General features: G+C 42.7%; 5 protein-coding genes across 5 annotated transcripts; 3 read left to right on the top strand and 2 right to left on the bottom strand.

The window, feature by feature from the left end:
• Positions 1–284: 284 nt before the first annotated feature.
• LOC113881718 lies at positions 285–23,221 on the top strand. The gene is made up of 3 exons (XM_027524783.1): positions 285–639; positions 17,456–17,835; positions 22,841–23,221. The coding sequence occupies exons 1-3, from the start codon at positions 357–359 to the stop codon at positions 23,162–23,164; spliced, it is 987 nt and encodes a 328-aa protein (XP_027380584.1). The 5' UTR covers positions 285–356; the 3' UTR covers positions 23,165–23,221.
• On the bottom strand, positions 4,332–4,800 carry LOC113881704 (histone H2B type 1). The gene has a single exon (XM_027524772.1). The coding sequence runs from the start codon at positions 4,764–4,766 to the stop codon at positions 4,386–4,388; it is 381 nt and encodes a 126-aa protein (XP_027380573.1). The 5' UTR covers positions 4,767–4,800; the 3' UTR covers positions 4,332–4,385.
• Positions 5,103–5,652, top strand: LOC113881680 (histone H2A type 1). The gene has a single exon (XM_027524750.1). The coding sequence runs from the start codon at positions 5,158–5,160 to the stop codon at positions 5,548–5,550; it is 393 nt and encodes a 130-aa protein (XP_027380551.1). The 5' UTR covers positions 5,103–5,157; the 3' UTR covers positions 5,551–5,652.
• On the top strand, positions 7,374–7,871 carry LOC113881670 (histone H3.1). The gene has a single exon (XM_027524741.1). The coding sequence runs from the start codon at positions 7,408–7,410 to the stop codon at positions 7,816–7,818; it is 411 nt and encodes a 136-aa protein (XP_027380542.1). The 5' UTR covers positions 7,374–7,407; the 3' UTR covers positions 7,819–7,871.
• LOC113881700 (histone H2B type 1) lies at positions 15,764–16,241 on the bottom strand. Its single transcript, XM_027524769.1, has one exon. The coding sequence runs from the start codon at positions 16,190–16,192 to the stop codon at positions 15,812–15,814; it is 381 nt and encodes a 126-aa protein (XP_027380570.1). The 5' UTR covers positions 16,193–16,241; the 3' UTR covers positions 15,764–15,811.
• Positions 23,222–23,981: the final 760 nt, after the last annotated feature.

The raw sequence follows: 23,981 nt of genomic DNA on the forward strand, positions 1-23,981 counted from the left end.
CAACCGTCCCAAAGCATCCTAAGCAGCAAAAGAAAATTAGTAAATGTTAATTTCTTTAGTCTGACCCAGTTTTAAATTGTAGTCTGACCCAGTTTTAAATTGCATTCGAAAATTCCTGCTTAGGGAGGGAGGACCCACCGGAGAATCGTCAGCTGAGGGCCGGCTCGGTGGGCGGGGACTAAGTTGTCGTGACGTCACCCAGAACTGGGTCACGAGGGGAGGGGCGGGCTGGCAAGCTAAATGAATGTGCCCGCGAAAGCGCTTTCAGTTCTCACTTCGGTCCGGAATCCGCTCATATAAAGGAATTGCCTGGGCTTTGTCGCTGCTGTTTTGGAAGTTCTCTTGGCAGCTTTACCATGTCTGGACGCGGCAAGGGCGGGAAGGGCCTTGGAAAAGGTGGCGCAAAGCGTCACCGCAAGGTTCTTCGCGATAACATCCAGGGTATTACCAAGCCCGCCATCCGTCGTCTGGCCCGGCGTGGAGGAGTTAAGCGTATTTCTGGCCTCATCTATGAGGAGACCCGCGGGGTGTTGAAGGTGTTCCTGGAAAATGTGATCCGTGATGCGGTCACCTACACCGAGCATGCCAAGCGCAAAACTGTCACCGCCATGGATGTGGTCTACGCGCTGAAACGCCAGGGCCGCACCCTCTACGGCTTTGGCGGTTAAGCTGCCGTTTCTCGGCGTTCCTAATATTTCCACCAAAGGCCCTTTTCAGGGCCGCCCACATATTTCGATGAAAGAGCTGGCTAGCACTTCTTGCTGTTTCTCTTGTTTTCTAAGGCACATCTCTCATGCTCAGTTTGCGCTAAACAAAGCCAACCTCTCGGAACTTAACACTGGAGGATGGTATGATAACCCACCCCAGTATTTTTGCCAAGATAATACCGTGGGTAGGATTGCAGAGTCAGACGTGACTGTGTACGTACGCACACAGAAAGTTTTAGAGAAGTGGAGGGTCACTGGTTTAAAAAATAACTTCGGCGCGTTTAAGTTTTATGAGACCCTGTCTACCCCAGAAAGATTAGCTTAATTCTGGGATATTTCGAATTTGGAATCGAGTATCCGCAGCACTTGAGTATTACAGAGAAGTCGGCTTACACTCACCGCGATGTAGCGATGTTTGGCTCTCCCCCGGCGGTGCTCTGTGCTCAAGATGGCGGCGAGGCAGAGGAACAAAGAAAGCCCGCGCCCGCGGCGGGAAGCGCGTCTCGGAACAAAGGCGAATTCACGAGTAGGGCGGGTCTTCTCAGCGGGGGCGCGCTCCTGGCCTCGGCTGGCGTGTGGCGCTGCTGCTGTGCTCTGCTGACTAAAACTTGTACCCATACATTGGGGGAACGATTAAAATGGACCCACCGGGAGAGCTACCATGTATTAGGTATAGAGGACACTATAGTCTGAATTCCTGTTTGAAAAATTTAAAAAGTCGACAGGCAGTATGTTTTTAAATGAGCAACATAAATGGCACTTAGGCTTAAGATTAAATAAACATTTAAAAAAGTACTATACAGACATCAGGATTTTTTTTACCTCAAAGGAAGTATGCACTGTTTTTGTTTGTTTTAAAAAGTTACCGGTATACTCACTGCCTAACTAAATACCTAATAGTCGGTGCACATGAACAAATCCCTGTTATACCTTAAATGTCTTAGAGATCTGGTTTGTTCAGAGGAAGATCCAATCTTCCCTTTTGTTCTGTCTCAGGTCTCTTAATGCATTGATACACGTTTTCTCCAGATTTCCTGGATCTCACTTAGTTTTTGACATTGATTTGATGTAGACCTGGCCTATAGAATGTCCTCCTGGTTTGGCTTGTTTCCTGATGGGGTTATTTTCCTTGATTTCTGTACCCTGTATGACCTACAAAGTAGAAGTGATTTTCCCTAGATTTGACTAAAATAACATTAATTTTCTTGTCAAGGAACAGGTTACAGATCATTGTATGTAAATACTGTTGTACATCAGGGTCACTTGTTAAGGGGATTATGTAGGTTCTAGGTCAGTCATTGGTTTAGGATAATTATTAATAGTTTCTTCGTAAAATCCGATTTCTCTTCCTTATGGCCGGCAAGTAGTTTGTAGGGTGATACTTTGAAATCCAGAAATCAATGGAGTCATTTGGAATGTCATCTCTTTTAAAGATATGGGCTCTGGTGTTTAAATATGAAAAGAATCAGATGTTATTGGAGCTAAGGCACTGATTTGAGGAGATAAATTCACACGATTATGTTAATTTAACAAACAAAATTGAGCACATGGCATGTACCAGGCACTGTTCGATGCTATGGAATTATAGCAGTAAACAACGGTGAACAAAACAGTATTTCTAAATTCATGGAGCTTATATTTTGTTGGAAGAGGCACAGACAAAACAGGTAAAACAGTTTGTTAGATAGTGCTATGAACAAAACTGAAGCTGGGAAAAACTTTATAGAGTAGAGGAAGGAGATGGTAGTTTAAATGACATAGGAAGATTTGGGGAAAAAATCTGACTCTAATTCAGAATATGTGGGTTTGATCCCTGGGTCAGGAAGATCCCCTGGAGAAGGAAATGGCAACCTACTCCAGTATTCTTGTCTGGGAAATCCTGTGGACAGACGATCGTGGTGGGATACAGTCCATGGGGTCACAAGAGTCAGACATGATGTAGTAATTAAACCAGCACCACCAGAAGGCTTTACTTGTAAGTGATGATTGGGGAAAAAAGATTGAGAAAGTGAAGTTCCAAATGGAAGGAGGACTAAGTAGCAAAGCCTGGAGGTAGCAAGGAAGTTATCTGGTGGGAAGAGGGAGGCCAAGGGGGTGTGGAGAAAAAAGAGACCAAGTTTGAGAGGCAAATGGAGGTGAGTAGTTTGCCTATGGCCTTGGAACCCAACACATCTGACTATTAAAAACATACCTCTAATCCTAGTGAGGCACGAGATAATCCCTGGAAAATGACACATATCTTGCTTGAACTGGCCATCAAAGAAAGGGAAGACTTAGAGTCACAGGCACTAAGTTGTCCTCAAAACAGTTCAGGGAACAGAATTGTTTTTTCAACAGGGGCAGGCCTGTTAGAAGCGGTTTGTATTGTTCGCAGTGCCAGACAAGGAGTCCTAATTGGTGTTAAATGCTAGTAGTCTTTCCAGCCCACTGCCTTGTTCAAGGCCTCAGGATTCTGAGATTCTAAAGTGGGCAGACCTGAGGGGAACATCCTGGAACTTCAACTAGCCGCTTTAGCAACAGCTAATATTTTAGAGAACTCTCTTTGTGCCAGCACCACCCTAAGGGCTCTTTTATTGATCACCCCAGCCATGTCACATAGTAGTTCTTAATTATTATTCCCATTTTAGAGGTAAGGAAATGCTCACGAAGGGTTTAAGTACCATGTCCAAATTTAGCGTTCAAAGAGGCTGAATACGCTGGGGGATTTCTCCTTAAACCATGCTTATCTAATTTCTTAAATATACTTATTTGTTTTCCAGCATACACTGTTTTAAAGTGTATTTACAATTAACCTTGGAAAGTGAGAAATGAATGCTTTAATTATATGTAGGCTTTAGGGAATTTCCTTCACAAGCACCATTACAAAATGTAGTAACATTTAATGTTCACAAAAGTCTGTGTGAGATATAGGGAGAAAAAATTTTCCCTTCTTTCTTTCCATATTCTTTGGTTGGTCTAATTGATACAAGATATATTAACAGGGAAAGACAAACAGAAACACCTAATATGTATTACCTCCTCTGTACACTGGAGATTCCCAGTAGAACTGAGAAGACTACAAAATGCCTGAGCCACTACCTTAAAATACCATCTTCAGATTAAAAAAAAACATGATGGGAGTGGGTAGTCAGTTGTTTTCAGAGGTCACCAGGAAAAGCAATGTAAACATTGGTAAGATTGTTAATGCAGATTTAAGTAGTGTCCTTTTCCATAAAAAGCAGATTCTATTTGGACATTTTCTTCCCGGTAAAGCAAGGGAAACGCTTACATTTGGATTATTTACTTTATAAATGTAAACGTCTTTAGGAAACACTAACTTTTCTAAGTATTAAGAGATTTTCCTGCTTCTTAAAAATAGCCAGCTTAGAATAACTGACATCCTACCTTTTAAGAGACGTTTGCAAAGACACGTGGCTAATATGTAGCAAATTAAAACTTTTGTGGTCAGGCTCATCGCTGCTCAAAATTAGCTTCTTTGGCATTAGTGGTTGGGGCATAGACATTTTTCCTCGTACCACAATGGTCAGAAACCTTAACCCTGATGGCTGTATATATAATCTTTCTCACTGCTTGACCGAGCCATTTTAATACAGTCTGGAAAGTTACAGATCCTTTGAGACAAAGTGGGTGGCTCTTAAAAGAGCCTTGAGTTATTTGCTTTGTTTCAAATGACGAAATTTACTTGGAACTGGTGTACTTGGTGACGGCCTTGGTGCCCTCAGACACCGCGTGCTTGGCCAGCTCCCCGGGTAGCAGCAGGCGCACGGCGGTCTGGATCTCCCTGGATGTGATGGTCGAGCGCTTGTTGTAATGCGCCAGGCGCGACGCCTCGCCCGCGATGCGCTCGAAGATGTCGTTGACGAAGGAGTTCATGATGCCCATGGCTTTGGACGAGATGCCGGTGTCCGGGTGGACCTGCTTCAGCACCTTGTATACGTACACGGAGTAGCTCTCCTTGCGGCTACGCTTGCGCTTTTTCCCGTCCTTCTTCTGCGCCTTGGTCACCGCCTTCTTGGAGCCCTTCTTAGGGGCAGGAGCGGACTTGGCTGGCTCAGGCATCACAAAACCCAAACAAGACCAGGAGGTGAACACAAAATACGCCCACAAGCAAAAGATCTTAGTATTTGGTTGGCCTGTATGCAAATGAGGGATGGCAGAATTACAATTTATGATTGGTCTTTTGTCACATCCTAACCTCTGATAGGCTCTTTATTTCAAACTCTTATTGGCTCTTCCCTTAGCTCACCGTTACATAATTTGACCTTTTCACTACAAGCTCCCTATGTAAATTAGCAGGTGTTGCTTCAGATCTGGCTTTTGATTGGCTTGGATTTGTGTTTGGCCAATCGCATAGGCTGTTTTACCAAACCACCGGAGAGTATAATTACCTAGCTTCTTGTGCGTTGAGGATCCATTTCTCTGGGTCTCAGCCTGTTTCTGGTGTTTCATTATGTCTGGTCGTGGAAAACAGGGCGGCAAAGCACGCGCTAAGGCAAAGACTCGCTCCTCGCGAGCCGGACTCCAGTTCCCTGTGGGCCGAGTGCATCGGTTGCTCCGCAAAGGCAACTATGCCGAGCGGGTCGGGGCTGGCGCTCCGGTGTATCTGGCAGCGGTGCTGGAGTACCTGACAGCCGAGATCCTGGAGCTGGCGGGCAACGCGGCCCGGGATAACAAGAAGACCCGCATCATCCCGCGTCACCTGCAGCTGGCAATCCGCAACGACGAGGAGCTCAACAAGCTGCTGGGCAAAGTCACCATCGCTCAGGGTGGCGTCCTTCCCAACATCCAGGCGGTGCTGCTGCCCAAGAAGACTGAGAGCCATCACAAGGCCAAGGGCAAGTGAACCTACCTAGATCTCAGTGTGTGTCGCTACAACCTTTTACCCAAAGGCTCTTTTAAGAGCCATCCACATTCTCACATTTAAAAGAGCTCGTAAACAACAGTACTCGGTCTATGCGTTATAATACTTAAACATTGAAGCTACTGGGTAGGTACTACAGCATGTTCACCCGAAGTTATCCTTTCTCCTTGACGGGACTGCTCCAAATGTGATAGAGGAAAATGAATTTATACAGGAAAATGGGTAGTTTCAATAGCAAGGGTAACGTTTACAAAAGCTGGAGTGGCTGTTTTTCTAGACAAAAAGGAATCATTGCTACCGTGCCAAAAAATGCGGGTAGTGGTGGTAGCCTGGAATGTCAGGCTACGGTCTTTTGAAACAGCAAAAGGAAAGGATCCCTGAGATCAGTGCGGGCTTTTCAAATAAATCAATTTCTGTTCACTGGTGCCGAATGGAAGCCTGGTGACAGTTAGGGTGAAGTAGAAAATGGTAGTTATTATTGCTTTGACTCTGCCCTCCCTTGAAAAAGAGTAGGAAGGAATTTTATACAATCTCAATTCAGTTCAGTCGCTCAGTCGTGTCCGACTCTGCGACCCCATGAACTGCAGCATGCCAGGCCTCCCTGTCCATCACCAACTCCCGGAGCCTACCCAAACTCATGTCGGTGATGTCATCCAACCATCTCATCCTCTGTCATCCCTTTTTCCTTCTGCCCTCAGTCTTTCCCAGCATCAGGGTCGTTTCAAGTGAGTCAGCTCTTCGCATCAGGTGGCCAAAGTACTGGAGTTTCAGCTTCAACATCAGTCCTTCCAATGAACACCCAGGACCGATTTCCTTTAGGATTGGACTGGTTGGATCTCCTTGCAGTCCAAGGGACTCTCAAGAGTCTTCTCCAACCCCACAGATCAAAAGCATCAATTCTTCGGCGTTCAGCTTTCTTTATAGTCCAACTCTCACGTCCATACATGACTACTGGAAAACTTCTATAGTCTAGGAGTGGGAAATAGGGCCGTCGGTAAGGGTGCAAGTTTGTGCTCATTTTCACAGGGAAGTTTCAAAATTAGCTACGCTGGTTAAGTTAGGCCCGGGTGGTTGTCTCTGGTGGTCCTTGAGCTTATTGTACCGAGACTTTCTGGAATGAAATATGCTCACAAAAGGGTGTTTTTTCGGAGAAATAAACACCAAGTGCATAGTAAATTCTAACCATAAAGTAATCGTTTTCAAAGTGCGGGTAAGCAAGAAAGAAAATCATCTGTCAGAGTGGGCTCAAAGAATAGAGTCTAAAATGGAGGCTACTAGTTTCTGCTATAACAAACTGAAGCATAAATCCCATTTGGCCACTACGGGAAAGTCAATGATTTTTTTCTTCGCATTTTTGCCGCTCACCTCTGGCCTGTCGCTTTCCCTGTGATTTCCTAATGGAGCTAGGAAGTGGCTGTCCAAGGCAATCTAAATTCACAACAGAAAAATAACCATTGAGAAAAAAAGAGAATACAAGTAAACCTGTTTCTAAAGCTTGATCCTCAGAATTTCAGCCCCATTACATAGATCTGAATCAGAACAGGCATCTTTCCTGATGTCCAAGTGGTTCCTTATTTATAGTTTGAGAAGCCCTGAATTTAGAACTAGAATATTAGCTCCTTTGGATAGCAGACTTCAACAAAAAGGAGGATTGAAAAGTGAACTAATTCATCCAATCAGAATCTTTAGAAATTGACCAATCACTTCAGTGACTCTTCAGCCAATGGATTTGTTCCGCGGGAGTTTTGAACTAGAGTAAGACCAATCAGACTGTTTCTGAGTATATATAAACGGAATGTCTTTCTCGACACATATTTAGTCTTTTTTCTCTGTATCGCCATGGCTCGTACTAAGCAGACAGCCCGCAAGTCCACCGGTGGTAAAGCACCGCGCAAGCAGCTGGCTACCAAGGCGGCCCGCAAGAGCGCGCCAGCCACCGGCGGCGTGAAGAAGCCGCACCGCTACCGCCCCGGCACGGTGGCCCTGAGAGAGATCCGCCGTTACCAGAAGTCCACGGAGCTGCTGATCCGCAAGCTGCCGTTCCAGCGGCTGGTGCGCGAGATCGCGCAGGACTTCAAGACCGACCTGCGCTTCCAGAGCTCGGCGGTGATGGCGCTGCAGGAGGCGTGCGAGGCCTACCTGGTGGGGCTCTTCGAGGACACCAACCTTTGTGCCATCCACGCCAAGCGCGTCACCATCATGCCCAAGGACATCCAGCTTGCCCGCCGCATTCGCGGGGAGAGGGCGTAAAGCTTCCACAACTGCCTCACTCCAACGAAAAAGGCTCTTCTAAGAGCCACCCACAATTTCTTTAAAATAGCTGTCATTTAAAATTGAGCGTCTTGAGTGTTTTGGTTCGGGATGCAAGCAGATTTAGATTTGGGCATCTTTTTAAATAATTGGCCAGCTTATTTCTAAGGGGTACCTAGTGAACATACAAAAGGATCTACTGCGTTTCCCTTTGGTTGGCTTTATATACTGTTGATAGGTAGTGTGCAGAAGTTACTCAAAGGTAGTAAGTTGGTTTCTGTCTTGGAAAGTGGAATATGAGGACCTTAGGCAGGTGAACTGGGAGATTATTAAACTTGACAATAAGTCGTGTTTATGTAGTTTCATATATTTGGGCATTGACAGTTGAGAAACTAGAGCATTTGTTTTTGCTGCCTGTTTCTGAAACCTCAATTTGCTCAGTTCCAATCACAGCCAGGTTCAAAGTGAGACAGTTTTGACTTCCCTATAAAAGGTCGTTTTACACAGAGAGCAGTCAGGGCACTTTTGTTGACAGTGACTTATATAAAAAAAGATCACCCAATCAGTATTTCTGATAAGCTTATTGGTGGCAGCACTCCAGGAAGAGCCATGCTGACTTCTACAATTTCACCACTCATAAAGTGTCTGTGACAGCAGCATGAGCGTCAGTTGGAAATTTGCTCGAAATGGCAGGTTTTCGGACCCTTCATGTCTACTAAGTCACAGTCTACATTGTACGAAGTTCACCGCAGCTGATTTATGAATGCTAGTTTCAGAAGTCTATTTGTCAGTCATGTTTAAAAAAATAAATTAAGCCTGGAGTAGGGTGAGGGATGGTATTTTTGGTCTCTTCAAGAAAAGCATACTGTGAACTCCTAGTAAACTACATTTATTTATACAAATTGAAATTTCTCTCAAGGAATTGCACATAACACCTGAGTCTATATTGAGATTGTGAGTCTATATTGAGTAATGGGCTTCCTTTGTGGCTCAGCTGGTAAAGAATCTGCCCACATTGTGGGAGACCTGGGTTCGATCCCTGGGTTGGGAAGATCCCCTGGAGTAGAGAAGGGCTCCCCAGTCCAGTATTCTGGCCTGGAGAATTACATGGACTGTAGTCCGTGGGGTCGCAGAGTCGGACATGACCAAGCAACTTTCACAGCCAACAGCATATTGAGAAATGGAGCTGCTTTCAGCAGTTGACATTACCAGGTTTTCAGGGAGAAGGCAATGGCACCGCACTCCAGTACTCTTGCCTGGAAAATCCCATGGACGGAGGAGCCTGGTAGGCTGCAGTCCACGGGGTCGCGAAGAGTTGGACACGACTGAGCGACTTCACTTTCACTTTTCACTTTCATGCATTGGAGAAGGAAATGGCAACCCACTCCAGTGTTCTTGCCTGGAGAATCCCAGGGACAAGAGAGCCTGGTGGGCTGCCATCTATGGGGTCGCACAGAGTCGGATACGACTGAAGCGACTTAGCAGTAGCAGCAGGGATATTTCAAGGAGTATTATTCTAGATCTGTGGTGTGTGCTGTGCTTAGTTGCTCAGTCGTGTCTGATTCTGTCTTCACTTTGGGTCTTTCCTGTACAGATCAGCACAATGTCCTATTTGGGCTTTTCGATGGTCTTTTAAAGACTTCTCCATAGTCTTTTAAAAATTTATTTATCAGTTTATCTCCCATCACCCATATAATTTCATTCTCAATTATTATTTTTTTATTATGCAACATTTGAGAATATATGGAAGTATAGATAAAAGTTTACCCATCCTCAACATCACCAACACCAGACAAATATGTTTTATCTATACCTCTTCTACCTTGATTGTTGCCTTGATGACTGTTGAGGAAATTGTATCATTTCCTCTGGTAGCATTTTAATATACATCTACCATTTTAAAACCTAATTATGATGTCATGATAACTCTCAACAAACAATATCTAAGGTTGATAAATTTTTAATTCATTCCACATATATTTATTGAGTTTATAACAGTACCAGATGCTGTTCTATGCATTGGGAATATATTCAGATGAGATCCAAACAGACAAAATTCTTTGCTCTCATGGAATTTATATTTGACTCTGGAATAAACAATAAGTCAGATAAACAAATATATGTAATAAATGAGTGCAATAAAGCAAGAATAAGAATTCTTATGGAGAGTTGAAATTTAGGTAAGGTAACCAGTGAAGATGGCACTAGGAAGCCAGTTATCTCAGCAAAGCGTTGAAAGGTGAAGAGGCAAGCTGGGGTAAAAGGAGAAAGAAATGCTGAAGAGCTAGGGTGGCTATGTGGAAAGGGCTGGGCACTGTAGGAGGAGATTAAAAAGCAGAGAAATGAAAGGAAGCATGATCCTGTAGGGGCTTGTATACCTCTGTAAAGAATTTAGCATTTGTTCTGAGTGAAATGGAAGAACTTGAGAGAAGTTGAACACAGGAGTTTTTGTGTCCTTTTCTCTCATTTAATCAGGTTCTGCTTTATTCTTCAGAGAAGGCAATGGGACCACACTCCAGTACTCTTGCCTGGAAAATCCCATGGATGGAGGAGCCTGGTAGGCTGCAGTCCATGGGGTCACTAAGAGTCGGACACGACTGAGCAACTTCACTTTCACTTTTCACTTTCATGCATTGGAGAAGGAAATGGCAACCCACTCCAGTGTTCTTGCCTGGAGAATCCCAGGGACGGGGGAGCCTGGTGGGCTGCCGTCTCTGGGGTCACACAGAGTCAGACATGACTGAAGCGACTTAGCAGCAGCAGCAGCTTTATTCTTACTGCATGTGTGCTCAGTCCTGTTTAGCTCTTTTGTGATCCCATGGACTGTGGCTTGTCAGGCTTCTCTGTCTATGGGATTCTCCAGGCAAGAATACTGGAGTGGTTTTTAGTTGGTTCAATTGTGCTCCAGCACAAAAATCAAAGCCCAGTTTTCTTCATTTTGTGCTATTCAGACCTTGAAAATAGAGGCTGATCTGGGAGATTTATAGTTAGGGAGAAAAGAGAAAATTATTCATAAAATATAAACCTTTGGAGTTAAAGTTGATTCATACTTCAATTTACTAGTTTTATGACCACAGGCAAATTGTTTGCTCTCAGGTACCAAACTTGATTTATTGGGGTTGTGAATTCAAATGTCTTTCAGAACCAGGCAAAGAGTTTCTGTATAAGGGAAAATGGTGAGCTTTCCAGCTTTATTTCACCAGGTCCTCCAGCCAGCAGCAGATCTGGCTGAATTCAAGCTGTGCTCCGTATAGCACTCTTGATTGTTATGTCAGTTACCAAAAAGAGATGCTAACAATAATGGCTTTTGGAGCTGTCCAGCTGGTAAAAGATTCATGACTTTATAAAGTCAAAGTCTACCTGAGTTTCTGCATGGATTATTTAATTTAATCTTCACAATAACTCTGTGGGTTGGGGGGGGCATGTTACCTCAAATACTATGATGAAGAAACAGAAGCATAATGAGGGGGAATACCTTCTATAGTGGTTCATTTTGTTAAATCTGTCATGGATTTTATCTTTGGGGTTAGAGAATGGAAGGCATTTTGTGTTACATGCATATTTTCCTTTTACCTCATCCATCCATTCATCAAAACCTTTTTGAATGATTACTGTGTGCTCAACAATGTTCTAGGTGCTGGAAAGAACAGTGCATAACATGGCAGAGATCTTTCTGTGTGGAGTTCACCGAGAGAAAATGAACAAAGGTAAACACAGTATTTTGGTAGGTCAAGAGAATTAAGAAAACATAAAGAGTCCAAGGGGATTAGGGACTGTCATAGAGTGGGAGATGGGTAGTGGACAGTTGCCATTTTAAATAGGGTAAGTGGGGAAGACTTCACAACTGAGACGAGACATGAAAGCCAGTGGCATGAAATATGGAAAGGAGTGGGATCTTCATACTTTGTAGAAAGATCATTCTTCACAAAGGAAACAATGATTGCAAAGGTCCCATGTTGGAAGCATTACTTGGAATGATGGCCACAGGATAGAACCAACTTTCTCTTCGTCTTTCACAAGCTGGAGTTTCTGGATAGCTCATCAATGAGTTTACACATTGCACCCCCACCCCCACCAGCCCCAAAAATCTTACTCCAGTTTTCTGAATACATTCAATTCAGATGTTGTGGAATCTGGAGTCACAAAACACACCTCGGAGGACACTCAAGGAGTACAGTTTATTATGCCAGCGAGTCCAAGGGGAATCAGTTCCCAACAAGGACCCTGATGTTTCTGAGAGGTCCAGTTTTATATCCCCCACTATGTGACTGGTTACATGTTAGCAACCTCTTTGTTGTATATGATTGAGTTTTACAAGTAGGTGCTAGGAGAACAAACAAGGTTAAAGCAGGGGAACAGTGATTATACATCAGGGGGCATGTCTCCATGGTTAAGCTAACAGGGGCATCCTGACCTCAACTACAATCTCCATTTGTCATCTGTAGGGAGGAAGTCTCCAGAAGACCTGGTTTTCACTAGCAGTGGTTTCTTCACTCTTGGGCAGGGTTCAGGCCCAGTTCATATCCAGTCTTTAAGACAGATGACAGGCTTCAAGATGGAGTCTCTCCTGCTTTCCTCACACTGGCCCCAACACAGAAAATAAACTGAGGCCAGAGCAGAAATAGATGAGTACTAACCCGAGGGAGACAACTGCCAGCTAGTTCAAGAAGTACTAGTCATTGGGGAGAGTATTAATTCTGTGACAATTTATTTAAAATGAAAAGTAAGATTAAAAAAGGGTATTTAACCAAAATGGGTCTTAGTTGCAGCACATGGGTTTTTTTTCTTTTTCTTTTTTTTTAAGTTTCAGCATGAGAGCTTTTTATTATCAGCAGAGGTATCTAGTTTCTCAACCAGAGATGGAACCTGAGTCCCCTGCATTGGGAGCATGGAGTCTTAGCCACTAGACCACCAGGGAAGTCCCAAAAGTAAGATATTTTGAGGTTCCAAATAATCACTACCATTGTTTCACTTTTCAGAAAAAAGAGAATTCAAATGTAATATTTCTAAAAAGGCTTTATACACTGTAATAAGTACAGTTTCTAAGATTATATTGGATATTTACTAATGAGTCTCCAAATATAAATAAAACTGTTCATCTTTTGGCTCATGGCTAATAGAATTCCATACGAAAACCTTCAAAATGGTGATGATTTGATGGCAAAATGCATGATTTTTTGAAAGAAAACAAATTTATTTATGATAAAAATGATGCATGTTATCAAGTGCTGATCTAAGCTATAACTGAATCTTGGCATTGAAGCAAGAGATCATGTATCTTCTGAACCCTTCCTATTGGGAGAGACTGCAGTTCAAATGCAGAGACTTTCATTAGGGTGTGTAGGCTGTTAATTACTCTCATTTTTTAGCAGTGTTCAAGGAAGGACAGGAAACTGGTGTTGTTCAGGTTTTGCCAAATAACTATGAAATTGTCTTGGAAGAATATTTCCTCTGTCCTTTGCCAACTAAAGAATGTTGCTAGCCATCTGGTTCTACAAGGTTTGAGATCCAGCAGCAAGTAACTGAACTTCCTTTTAGAAAATAGAGATTATCATGGTGGAGGGTATATTAAGGTAAATTTCCAAACTTTGTGGATGAAGAATGTCACTTGCTGTATCAGTAAACAAAGGATGTGGCAGCCATCTAGCCTTAAGCCTCTGAAACTGCCACCCCATCCCCACAACTGTGCACACTGAGTGGATTCAGGATGAAGAAAAATAGGATACTGGCCCTAGGTAGTTAAGTTACATATCAAAGGAATGATTTCAATCAGCCCAGACTCTTGGATCTTCTCAGACTTAGAAAAGTATGAAAAATTCACTAGCTTGAAATGTCTGTTTTCTTTAATTAACCGTAATTTTTTGATGCTTTAAGTACCCGCTTCCCTCTTCCCACCCCCAACTCCTATATATCTTGGTTCTCCCTTACCTCTTCACAATAGTCCCTTAGAGCTTTCCGGGAGGCTGTCTCATGGGTTTCAATCCTTGGTATACCTGCTGAATAAAACATAATTCTCAACTTTTGGTTTATTTATTTTTAACTGACAACCTTAAAGGCTTATTGCAAGTTTATTCTCTGCTTTTGTGAGATCCAAAAGGGTATTCTAGATCAGCAGGCAACTCTTTCTTCCAAACAGTGATTCTGGAGCCCATGTGCCTTTTTCCCCCCCCCCTGGCCATGGGATTTTTAACTCCTTGTCCAGGGATAGAACCTGTGCCCCCTGCAGTGGAATCAATGGAACCTTAATCATTGGCCCACCAGGGATGATGCCCCCACCTCTGTGTCCTTTTATATTTGTATCTCAATTATCTTAACACATTGCTTTCACATGTTAAAAATAGAATTCCAAGGACTACATGTTAGAAATGTTATTGGTTTTATTCAGTGATTCATGAATCTGGCAGCTGCCAATCTAGCAGACGGAAAGGAGCTCCGAGGAGCTATATGAAATTAAAGGTTTTTCTAGGCAGAAAGGAGCAGGAACAGGGAAATTATACTAGGAATAAAACTGGGTTGATTATTGCAAGGATGCCATTCTTTAGTGTAGCGGACCCCAACCTCCAGGATCTAATGCCTGTTATTAATGTAATAATAATAGAAATAAAGTGCACACTAAATGTAATGTGCTTGAACTGTTTACAATAGCCAGGACATGGAAGCTACTTAGATGTCCATTGGCAGACGAATGGATAAGAAAGCTGTGCTACATATACACAATGGAAACTCAGCTATTAACAAGAATGTATTTGAATTAGTTCTAATGAGGTGGATGAAACTGGAGCCTATTATACAGAGTAAAGTAAGTCAGAAAGAAAAACACCAATACAGTATATTAACGCATATATATGGAATTTAGAAAGATGGTAATGATGACCCTACATGCGAGACAGCAAACAAGACACCAAGAATAGACTTTTGGACTTTGTGGGAGAAGGTGAGGGTGGGATGATTTGAAACATGTATATTACCATATATGAAATAGATGGCCAGTCCAGGTTTGATGCATGAGACAGAGTGCTCGGGGCCTGCGGACTAGGAGGACCCTGAGGGCCAAGAAGGGGAGGGAGGTGGGAAGGGGGTTCGGTATGGGGGACACATGTATACCCATGGCTGATTCATGTCAATGTATGGCAAAACCCACTACAATATTGTAAAGTAATTAGCCCCAAATTAAAATAAATAAAATAATTTTTAAAAAAAGAAAAAAATGAGCAATTCAAAAAAGTTGAGCATACAGCATCCCCGCCCCCCCCCCCCCCCCAAAAAAAAAGTAATGGGCTTGAATTATCCCCAAACCATCCTCCCACCCTGTATGGGGAAACATTCTTTCATGAAATCGATCCCTGGCGCCCAAAAGGGTGGAGACTGCTGCTTTAGGGGATGACAGGGGTCTGTTAGTCTATCTAACTGGTGATTAGGCAATTTCTGGTTGAACAGTAAAGATTCCATTTCTAGAGAAGCCAAAGTTGTACTTAAGTCTTGGTTTGGTAACATTGGTGTTAGCATTAGTTTGGCCCTTCTAAAACACTTTTGCCCTGGGAAGAGAAAGAGCATGTAAAGTCTTTCTGGGAGGCTATTATGCCCCAGACCCACAAATGTAAAAGTTTACTCTTATCCCATTGTTAGGAATTCAACCAGAGACCACATCTAACAAGGGAAGCAAGCAAATAGTTGCTAATTGCTCAGGGAAAAGAGGTTAGTGGCTGTTGTGACTCAATCTCCAGAGGTTTATAGTTTATACTAGTTAGAAATGGTCTGTCTTTTTGTATTGAAATAGCCCATTTCTTTTAAGCTGATCAAGTTATCTAGTTATGAGAATTACTAAGAGGAAATTTTCTGAAAAGTTAAAATCATAAATTCATAACATAGCCAACTTTGAAGTTCAGCATTATTTTTCCCCTAGAGGTTACAACAATATCCAGTATTAGAGCCCTTTGGGAAAACGTGAGTGGCTCTGAAAAGAGCCTTTGGGTTTGACAGCTCCTAAAAACATTTACTTGGAACTGGTGTATTTGGTGACAGCCTTGGTGCCCTCAGACACGGCATGCTTGGCCAGCTCCCCAGGCAACAGAAGGCGCACGGCGGTCTGGATCTCCCTGGATGTGATGGTTGAGCGCTTGTTGTAATGCGCCAGGCGCGATGCCTCGCCTGCGATACGCTCAAAAATATCGTTGACGAAGGAGTTCATGATGCCCATGGCTTTGGACGAGATGCCAGTGTCCGGGTGTACCTGCTTCAGCACCTTGTACACGTACACGGAGTAGCTCTCCTTGCGGCTGCGCTTGCGCTTCTTCCCATCCTTCTTCTGTGCCTTGGTCACCGCCTTCTTAGAGCCCTTCTTCGGAGCAGGAGCAGATTTAGCGGGCTCAGGCATGATAGAAGAATGACAGACAAAATAAACTGACAGAGAAAACTGAATAATGCGGTTTATAGTGCCGGCCTATTTTTGTAGGGCTTCTATGCAAATAGATGCTTGATCTATCGCAATCGCTGATTGGATCAAGTCAGCCAGTAGAAATGTTGTATGCAAATAAGGCGATTTCGATCCTATTTCTTGATTGGCTGTTTAACTGGAAGGAACCCTGGATATCCTCAGCCACTAGGTAAGAAAAAAAGTTTCCGTTTTCAAAACTGTAAAGGATTAATGTTTTGAACATAAATATCTACTTGTGGGGCTTGTTTCGTCCTCGATGTGGACCTAAAGAGACGAAAGCCCAATATAAATTTATGATTCTAGTTTTCGGCCAAAATTAAGTTACCGAGTTAGTAATTGTAGAAAAGAGAACATAAAATTTTGCTAAATGCTGAAATGTTTTAAGAATTAAGCCATTGGCATTTCCAGTTTGGCTTGATCAAACATTTAAGATTTACCAAGATTCAGCATCGTCGGAGAAGGCAATGGCAACCCACTCCAGTATTCTTGCCTGGAAAATCCCACGGCGGAGGAGCCTGGTAGGCTGCAGTCCATGGGGTAGCTAGGAGTCGGACAAGACTGAGCAACTTCACTTTCACTTTTCACTTGCATGCGTTGGAGAAGGAAATGGCAACCCACTCCAGTATTCTTGCCTGGAGAATCCCAGGGACGGGGAAGCCTAGTGGGCAGCCGTCTGTGGGGTCGCTCAGAGTCGGACACGACTGAACCTACTTAGCAGCAGCAGCAGCAGCAGCATCGTCACATTTCAACAGCGGTAGTATTTTCGTGTTTCCTAGGAACAGAGTGTCTGAAAGTGATGGCAATGTTTGTTGAAAGGTTGGAAATTCTGTAATACGATACTTGCATTGCAAAAATAAAACATTTATTCAAAATTAGAACCTCTGATAAATGACGAAGCTGGACTCGATCAATAACTTTCAGAAATGGAGTTTTTGAAAGGGCGCGGATCTGTGGGACTTTCTTTTTTGTCTCTTCCCAAACTTAATCTCGAACAAAGGGATTAAAACCAATTAAGGTAAATATAAAGCACATAAAATACAGGGTGAATAGATGGAGAATTTACAGAGAAAAAACATCAAAAGATCAAGGTTTTCCAAAGTGAGAACTGGTAGCCAATCACAAGGCTTATCCAGTTCCTTCTTTCACCGCGCGAAATTTGAAGATTCGGACCAATCAGGATGACTTCGCCTTTATAAATAGGAGCAAGAAGAGCCGGGCTTGAGTTGCAACAGTTTTTCGGATTCGTCGTGATGGCTCGTACTAAGCAGACTGCCCGCAAGTCCACCGGCGGTAAGGCGCCGCGTAAGCAGCTGGCCACCAAGGCGGCCCGCAAGAGCGCGCCGGCCACCGGCGGTGTGAAGAAGCCGCACCGCTACCGCCCCGGCACGGTGGCCCTGAGAGAGATCCGCCGTTACCAGAAGTCCACGGAGCTGCTGATCCGCAAGCTGCCGTTCCAGCGGCTGGTGCGCGAGATCGCGCAGGACTTCAAGACCGACCTGCGCTTCCAGAGCTCGGCGGTGATGGCGCTGCAGGAGGCGTGCGAGGCCTACCTGGTGGGGCTCTTCGAGGACACCAACCTTTGTGCCATCCACGCCAAGCGCGTCACCATCATGCCCAAGGACATCCAGCTTGCCCGCCGCATCCGCGGGGAGAGGGCATAAATTGTCGACACCAAGTGCTAATACCAAACCCAAAGGCTCTTTTCAGAGCCACCTACAACTTCACTTGGAAGAACTGTATCACAAAGTAGATCATCTCCAAAAAACCCTCTAACAAAACAATGGAACAGCATAACTCCGTGTTCCATGTACCAATCCTAGGAAAACAGTTGACGTGCAATCTGTTTTCCATGTAAAAATCAGGGCATTGACACCTGAAACTTCCATTGCAATCTGAAAAGTTAACAGCAAAAAAAGTGATGCGATCCCCTTAAACCCTGAAAATAGTGATCTTCTTCCTCTAAAAGCAGCAAGTAGTGTGAAGATATTCTTACACCAGTATAATAGGATGCATTATGAGAAGTAAATGCTAAGAAAGTTATATAAGCAAACAATTCTTCAAGTACAAATCATATATGTATATATATGTGTGTGTGTGTATACAACCTGCTTTGGTTACTTCTTGGGTCTTCTAAGTGACTTTCCTGTGTAAATTACCACCCCCCCCAACCCCCCCCCCACCCCTTATCTGTCATCTTAGTTTAGTTGTATTTTTCAGTCCCTATCATGTCCGACTCTGCAATCCCATCAAATGCATCACTCCAGGCTTCCCTATCCTTCACTATCTCACAGAGTTTGCTGAAACTCATGTCCATTGAGTCAGTGATGCCACCCAACCATCTCATCCTTTTGTCCTGTCCTCAGTCTTTCCTGCATCAGGGCCTTTTCCAGTGAGTCAGTTCTTCACATCAGGTGGCTGAAGTATTGGAGCTTCAGCTTCAGTGACAGTCCTTCCAATGAATTTTCAGGACTGATTTCCTATAGGATTGACTGGTTTAATCTTGCTGTTGAAGGGACTCTTGAGTCTTCTCCGGCACCTCAGTGCAAAAGTATTGACTCTTAGGTGCTCAGCCTTCTTTATGGTCCAACTCTTACATCTGTACATGACTGCTGGAAAAACCATAGTTTTGACTGTACGGACCTTTGTTGGCAAAGTTGTGTCTCTGCTTCTGAATAAGTTGTTTAGGTTTGTCATAGTTTTTTTTCCATGGAGTAAGCATCTTATAATTTCATGGTTGCAATCAGTGTTGGCAGTGATTTTCCAGCCCAAGAAAATAAAGTCTGTCATTGTTTCCCCATCTATTTCCCTTGAAGTGCTCGAACTGGATGCCATGATCTTAGCTTTTTGAATGTTGACTTTTAAATCTACTTCTTCACTTTCCTCTTTTACCCTCATCAAGAGGCTCTTTAGTTCCTCTTCGATTTCTGCCATTGCAGTGGTATCATCTGCATATCTGAGGTTGACTTTTCTTCCAGCAATCTTGATTCCAGCTTGTGTTTCATTCAGCCTGGCATTTCACATGATATACTCTGCATAGAAGTTAGATAAGCAGGGTGGCAATATACAGCCTTGACATACTCCTTTCCCAGTTTTGAACCAGTCTTGGTCAGGTTGCTTCTTGTCCTGCATACAGGTTTCTCAGAAGACAGGTAAGGTGGTCTGGTATTGCCATCTCTTTAAGAATTTTCCACAGTTTGTTGTAATAGACAAAAAGGGTTTATCGAAGTCAATGAAGCAGAAGTAGGTATTTTCTTTGGGATTTTTCTTCTTTTTCTGTGATCCAATGGGTGTGGGCAGTTTGATCTCTGTTTCCTCTGCCTTTTCTAAATCCATCTTGTACATCTGGAAGTTCTTGGTTCATGTGTTTATGAAGCTTAGCTTGAATGATTTTTAGCGTTAACTTGCTAGCTTGCCAATGAGCGAAATTGCATGGTAATTTGAACATTCTTTGGCATTGCCTTTCTTTGGTATTAGAATAAAAACTGACTTTTTCCAGCCCTGTGACCACTGCTAAATTTTCCAAATTTGCTGGCATATTGAGTGCAGCACTTTAACAGCATCATCTTTTAGGATTTTAAATAGCTCAGCTGGAAATCCACCACCTTCACTAGCTTTGTTTGTAGTAATTTAATTATTAGATCAGGCCAAATAATTGAAATTTTCCTGTCCCTGAGACAGGAAGTCCAGGGATGATGTAGTATAAGATAAAAAGCATTGGTCCTTGAGCAGCCAGAAAGTGGCATGCACACACACTGATATTTTAGGACCCATGCTGAGTACTACTGGAGACCAGTTTGCTGCTAATCCATTTGTTTTTGTGCTGAACAATACATCATTTGGTAAATGTAGTCATCCTTTCTGTACTAAAAATAGAGATCTGGTATCCAAAACATTGGTTCCGTGGGATTTCCAGAATTCAGTTTCCAGCAGCACCACCAGCAGTTAGCAGATGGGAAGAGCATAAATTCACCAAATCTGGGGCCCAGACTAATAAGTATGTTCAACACTCCAGGAATTTAGAGCTTGTTGCAGCAAGTTACTGAAAACTCAGATTGTGCAGAATGTGTCTGCACTTTGCAAGAAAAACATGATGTAGTCACTAAGGCAGAGTTTGCAGTCATCATTTATTATTAATCCTCAGGGAAAGAGCCAATGAGACAACAGCTCCCAACTTTCTTCCAACAAAGGTAGAATCCTAGGATAAACCATGGAGCAATGCAAGATTTCTGGATTCTGTCAGGTTTTATAGACATTAGCAATGGGAACTCTCAGCCTTATTGCTGGGTTTACTCCTAGCCTGGGGAGATTAAGCAACACTGGAGGGTCTCGAGGCCCTAAGTGAATAGTTCTGCATAGAAGCGAAAACATTAGTCCCCTGGCAGGAACCAAAGGATCCGGACACCAATAGTTTAATTAATAAACATTACAGACTGTTGTGGAGCAAATCCTCAGCTATAGAAACCAGAAGTCAGATTTCAGAAACAGCTGGAATAGCTCAGTGCAATGTTTTTGAATCTTGAAACACATTTTCAAGAGATAATGACAATGCTGTGTGATTTCTGTGTGATGACTGAAAGGCCTGTTAGCCTCCCAGTCATCATAGCAGCATATCTGCCATTTAAAAAATATGTAATTTTCAGGTGGCATGCAGGAGATACTAAAAGCAAACCAAATGGTGTGGGGGTGGCTGGGGAAAAATAAAACTGTTCATAACATCTTCATTTACAAATTAGAAACAAGTTCGTAACTTTCAACTGGTCAATGGTTGTATTAATTCTTAGACACCCATACAATGGCATCCTACTCAGCAATAAAATGTGAAGCTATTGACATTAATACATGTAACTGTCTACATGGGTAATGCTTAGTAAAAAAGCCAATCTTAAAAAGTTATATATTTTATTATTCCCTTTATATAACATTCTCAAAGTGATGATACTGAGATGAATAACAGATTAGTGATTGCCCCAAGACAGGGAAGATGTGGGTGGATGTAACTATAAAACATTAACATTGAAGAGTTCCTTGATAATAGTAAAATAGTTTTGTGTCAATGTTGAGGTGATAGTTACATGAACTGATGCATGTTTTAAAATGGCATAAGACTACACATACAAACACACAGACAGACACAGACACACACATGGGGGCAATATGAAAATCTGTGAGAACTGAATAAGGCCTGTATGCTAGTTAACAGTACTTTGCCAGTGTCAATTACCGCCTTTGATATTATGATATAGCTATATAAGATGTCACAATTAGGGGAAAATTGGCTAGAGGAACTCTAGATACTATTGTAGCAAATTTTTGTGAATTTTGTTATTTCAAAATGTATATTTTATTTGACAATGTTAAAAAAAGCTGTGAGAATTCTTTATGAGTTGCTATTGTGTATTCCTGTGGATTTCAAGGCTTGTTTAACAAATTAATGTTCTTTTTTGGATGTGTTTGTTTTGTTTTTCTTAAACAGCAATGTTTTCCTTTCTTCTGCCTGTTTTAGTGATGATATGTCCACTGAATTGAAATTTGGTTCATTTATGCTGGTGTGTGATTTTTTTAGCTGTTGGTGCTGCTACCTCAAAATAAATTGTTCTGAAATTTGACATTCATAATCTCAAATTTTCTGATGGAGCACTTGGCTGAGCTAATCTATACTCTTTAGGACAGTGTGCTTGGTATATCATAAGTGTGAATTTTAAAAAAGCTATTTTGAACATTCTATTTATTTTAAGGGCATCATTTAAATCTTAGTGCTCCCATGTGTTCACCAAAAAGAATTTCTTTTTAAATAATATAAAAACCTAGGGAAGATCACATTTTTATTTCTGGCACTTGTGTAAATTTCTTTGCCCACCACTGGAGTTTATGATATCTTTGCTTGAATTCCATGCACCAACTACAGGAAAGGACAATCACCCTTCCACTCTATACAAGAACATTTTATTAGCCCCTGACAATTTACATTCTTTTCCTTTGCAATCCTTCACTGATTAAATGTATATGCTCAATTTGTATAAATTAAAGCACACTGTAGAGACTAGTATTATATTAGAAAGTTTTGAAATCTTTAAATGTGTGTTAGCTATCATACTTTGCTTTCAGTAACAGATTCCAGGAATTTATTGTCCCCGAACTAGATGCTATTTTGTTTACAGTAACTCAGTTATTAATAGCATTTATCATATTGTACGAAGAAAGCTACTAAGATTCAGATAGATTAATAGAGTATGTGTGTGGTCAGTCTTGTCGGACTGTTTGCCCCTTTATAAACTGTAGCTCGCCAGGCTCCTCTATCTATGGGATTTCGCAGGCAAGAATACTGGAATGGGTTGTCATTTCCTTCTCCAGGGGATCTTTCCAACCGACCCAACCCTCGTCTCCCGCACTGCAGACGGATTCTTTACCTATGAGCCTCTAAATACTAGTAAATCTCCCTAGCCTGTTTCACTTTAGATTTTAGAAGGGGCGGGGAACTCAGTGCAGTTTCCCGCCTTTCTGATCGTCCAGTTTTCACAAAGGTCCGCGCTATCGCTACATAAGAGGCGGCAGGGCCTTGCATTAGGCATATTCGGCATTAGTGCTCAGCATTTAGGTAATATGTCTGGACGCGGCAAGGGCGGAAAAGGCCTTGGAAAGGGGGGCGCTAAGCGTCACCGTAAGGTTTTGCGTGACAACATTCAGGGCATCACAAAGCCGGCTATCCGTCGCCTGGCCCGCCGTGGAGGAGTCAAGCGGATCTCCGGTCTTATCTACGAGGAAACCCGTGGGGTGCTGAAGGTGTTTTTGGAGAACGTGATCCGGGACGCGGTCACCTACACCGAGCACGCCAAGCGCAAGACTGTCACCGCCATGGATGTGGTGTACGCGCTCAAGCGTCAGGGCCGCACTCTCTATGGATTTGGTGGTTAAGTTTGAGCTTTGTAAGGTTCTTGTAGCAAAGTTAAAGGCCCTTTTCAGGGCCACCTACTTTTTCTATGAAAGAGCTTGCACTTGGATGCTCTGTAAGTTAGCTTGATACAATACAGTTGGTAAATACTTTGGCCTTTCATCCCTAGCATGTTGGGTACTACCTTAATTCTTAATGTATTTCCTAGCGTGTTGGGTACTACTACCTTAATTTCTTCTGTATTTTCTAGAAATTCCTTAACTGGGGGCCAACAGTGTAGTGGCTAAATAATGGCCCTCCAACTGGTAAGTGAAGGTTCCTGGGTCCTTTGAGTAGAGAAAATTTGGGGCTCTTTTCAGACACCATAGATGGCAGCTGTTATGTTATTTCTATATTAAATTACACTAATGAAAATGACAAACTAAAGGGACTTTTAGAGTAGTTAATGGTAGAAAAAAGAGGGTTAATTTAACAATGCAGTTTTCTCTGCTTAAAGTTTATCTCTGGTCATAAGGATCCTATTTTTCCTCTAGTACATTGGAGTTTGATTCTGTGAGTTTAGGACAAAAACGAGAGGTAGGAGTGCCCATTTGCACCTGTTTTTCAAGGCTTTTAGCCCAAATAAGTCATGCCAAAATGGCAATTTTATGGTGGCAGTTTCACCTTCAAGTGCACCACACAACTCTCCCAGAGGTCATTAAAATGTTTTAGGGTTTTGAATCAATGTTGCAAAAAGCACAGGTAAAGAGATGGGGTTGCACACCATCCTCAGGATAAGACAAACAAGTGGGAGGTCCTGCTATATGAATCTTGTTCTAGCACAATGTTCATACATCTTTT

This window comes from Bos indicus x Bos taurus, chromosome 23 (genome assembly GCF_003369695.1).
Source record: "Bos indicus x Bos taurus breed Angus x Brahman F1 hybrid chromosome 23, Bos_hybrid_MaternalHap_v2.0, whole genome shotgun sequence".
NCBI classification, from domain to species: domain Eukaryota; kingdom Metazoa; phylum Chordata; class Mammalia; order Artiodactyla; family Bovidae; genus Bos; species Bos indicus x Bos taurus.

What these genes read in the sequence shown, in the direction of transcription:
- LOC113881700 (XM_027524769.1), bottom strand. Translation starts at nt 16,192, where the DNA reads ATGCCTGAGCCCGCTAAATCTGCTCCTGCTCCGAAGAAGGGCTCTAAG.
- LOC113881704 (XM_027524772.1), bottom strand. Translation starts at nt 4,766, where the DNA reads ATGCCTGAGCCAGCCAAGTCCGCTCCTGCCCCTAAGAAGGGCTCCAAG.
- LOC113881680 (XM_027524750.1), top strand. Translation starts at nt 5,158, where the DNA reads ATGTCTGGTCGTGGAAAACAGGGCGGCAAAGCACGCGCTAAGGCAAAG.
- LOC113881670 (XM_027524741.1), top strand. Translation starts at nt 7,408, where the DNA reads ATGGCTCGTACTAAGCAGACAGCCCGCAAGTCCACCGGTGGTAAAGCA.
- LOC113881718 (XM_027524783.1), top strand. Translation starts at nt 357, where the DNA reads ATGTCTGGACGCGGCAAGGGCGGGAAGGGCCTTGGAAAAGGTGGCGCA. An exon ending in CTACGCGCTGAAACGCCAGG is followed by an intron (nt 640 to 17,455) that starts GCCGCACCCTCT and finishes TATAAATAGGAG; the next exon opens with CAAGAAGAGCCGGGCTTGAG. An exon ending in TCGAGGACACCAACCTTTGT is followed by an intron (nt 17,836 to 22,840) that starts GCCATCCACGCC and finishes ATTAGTGCTCAG; the next exon opens with CATTTAGGTAATATGTCTGG.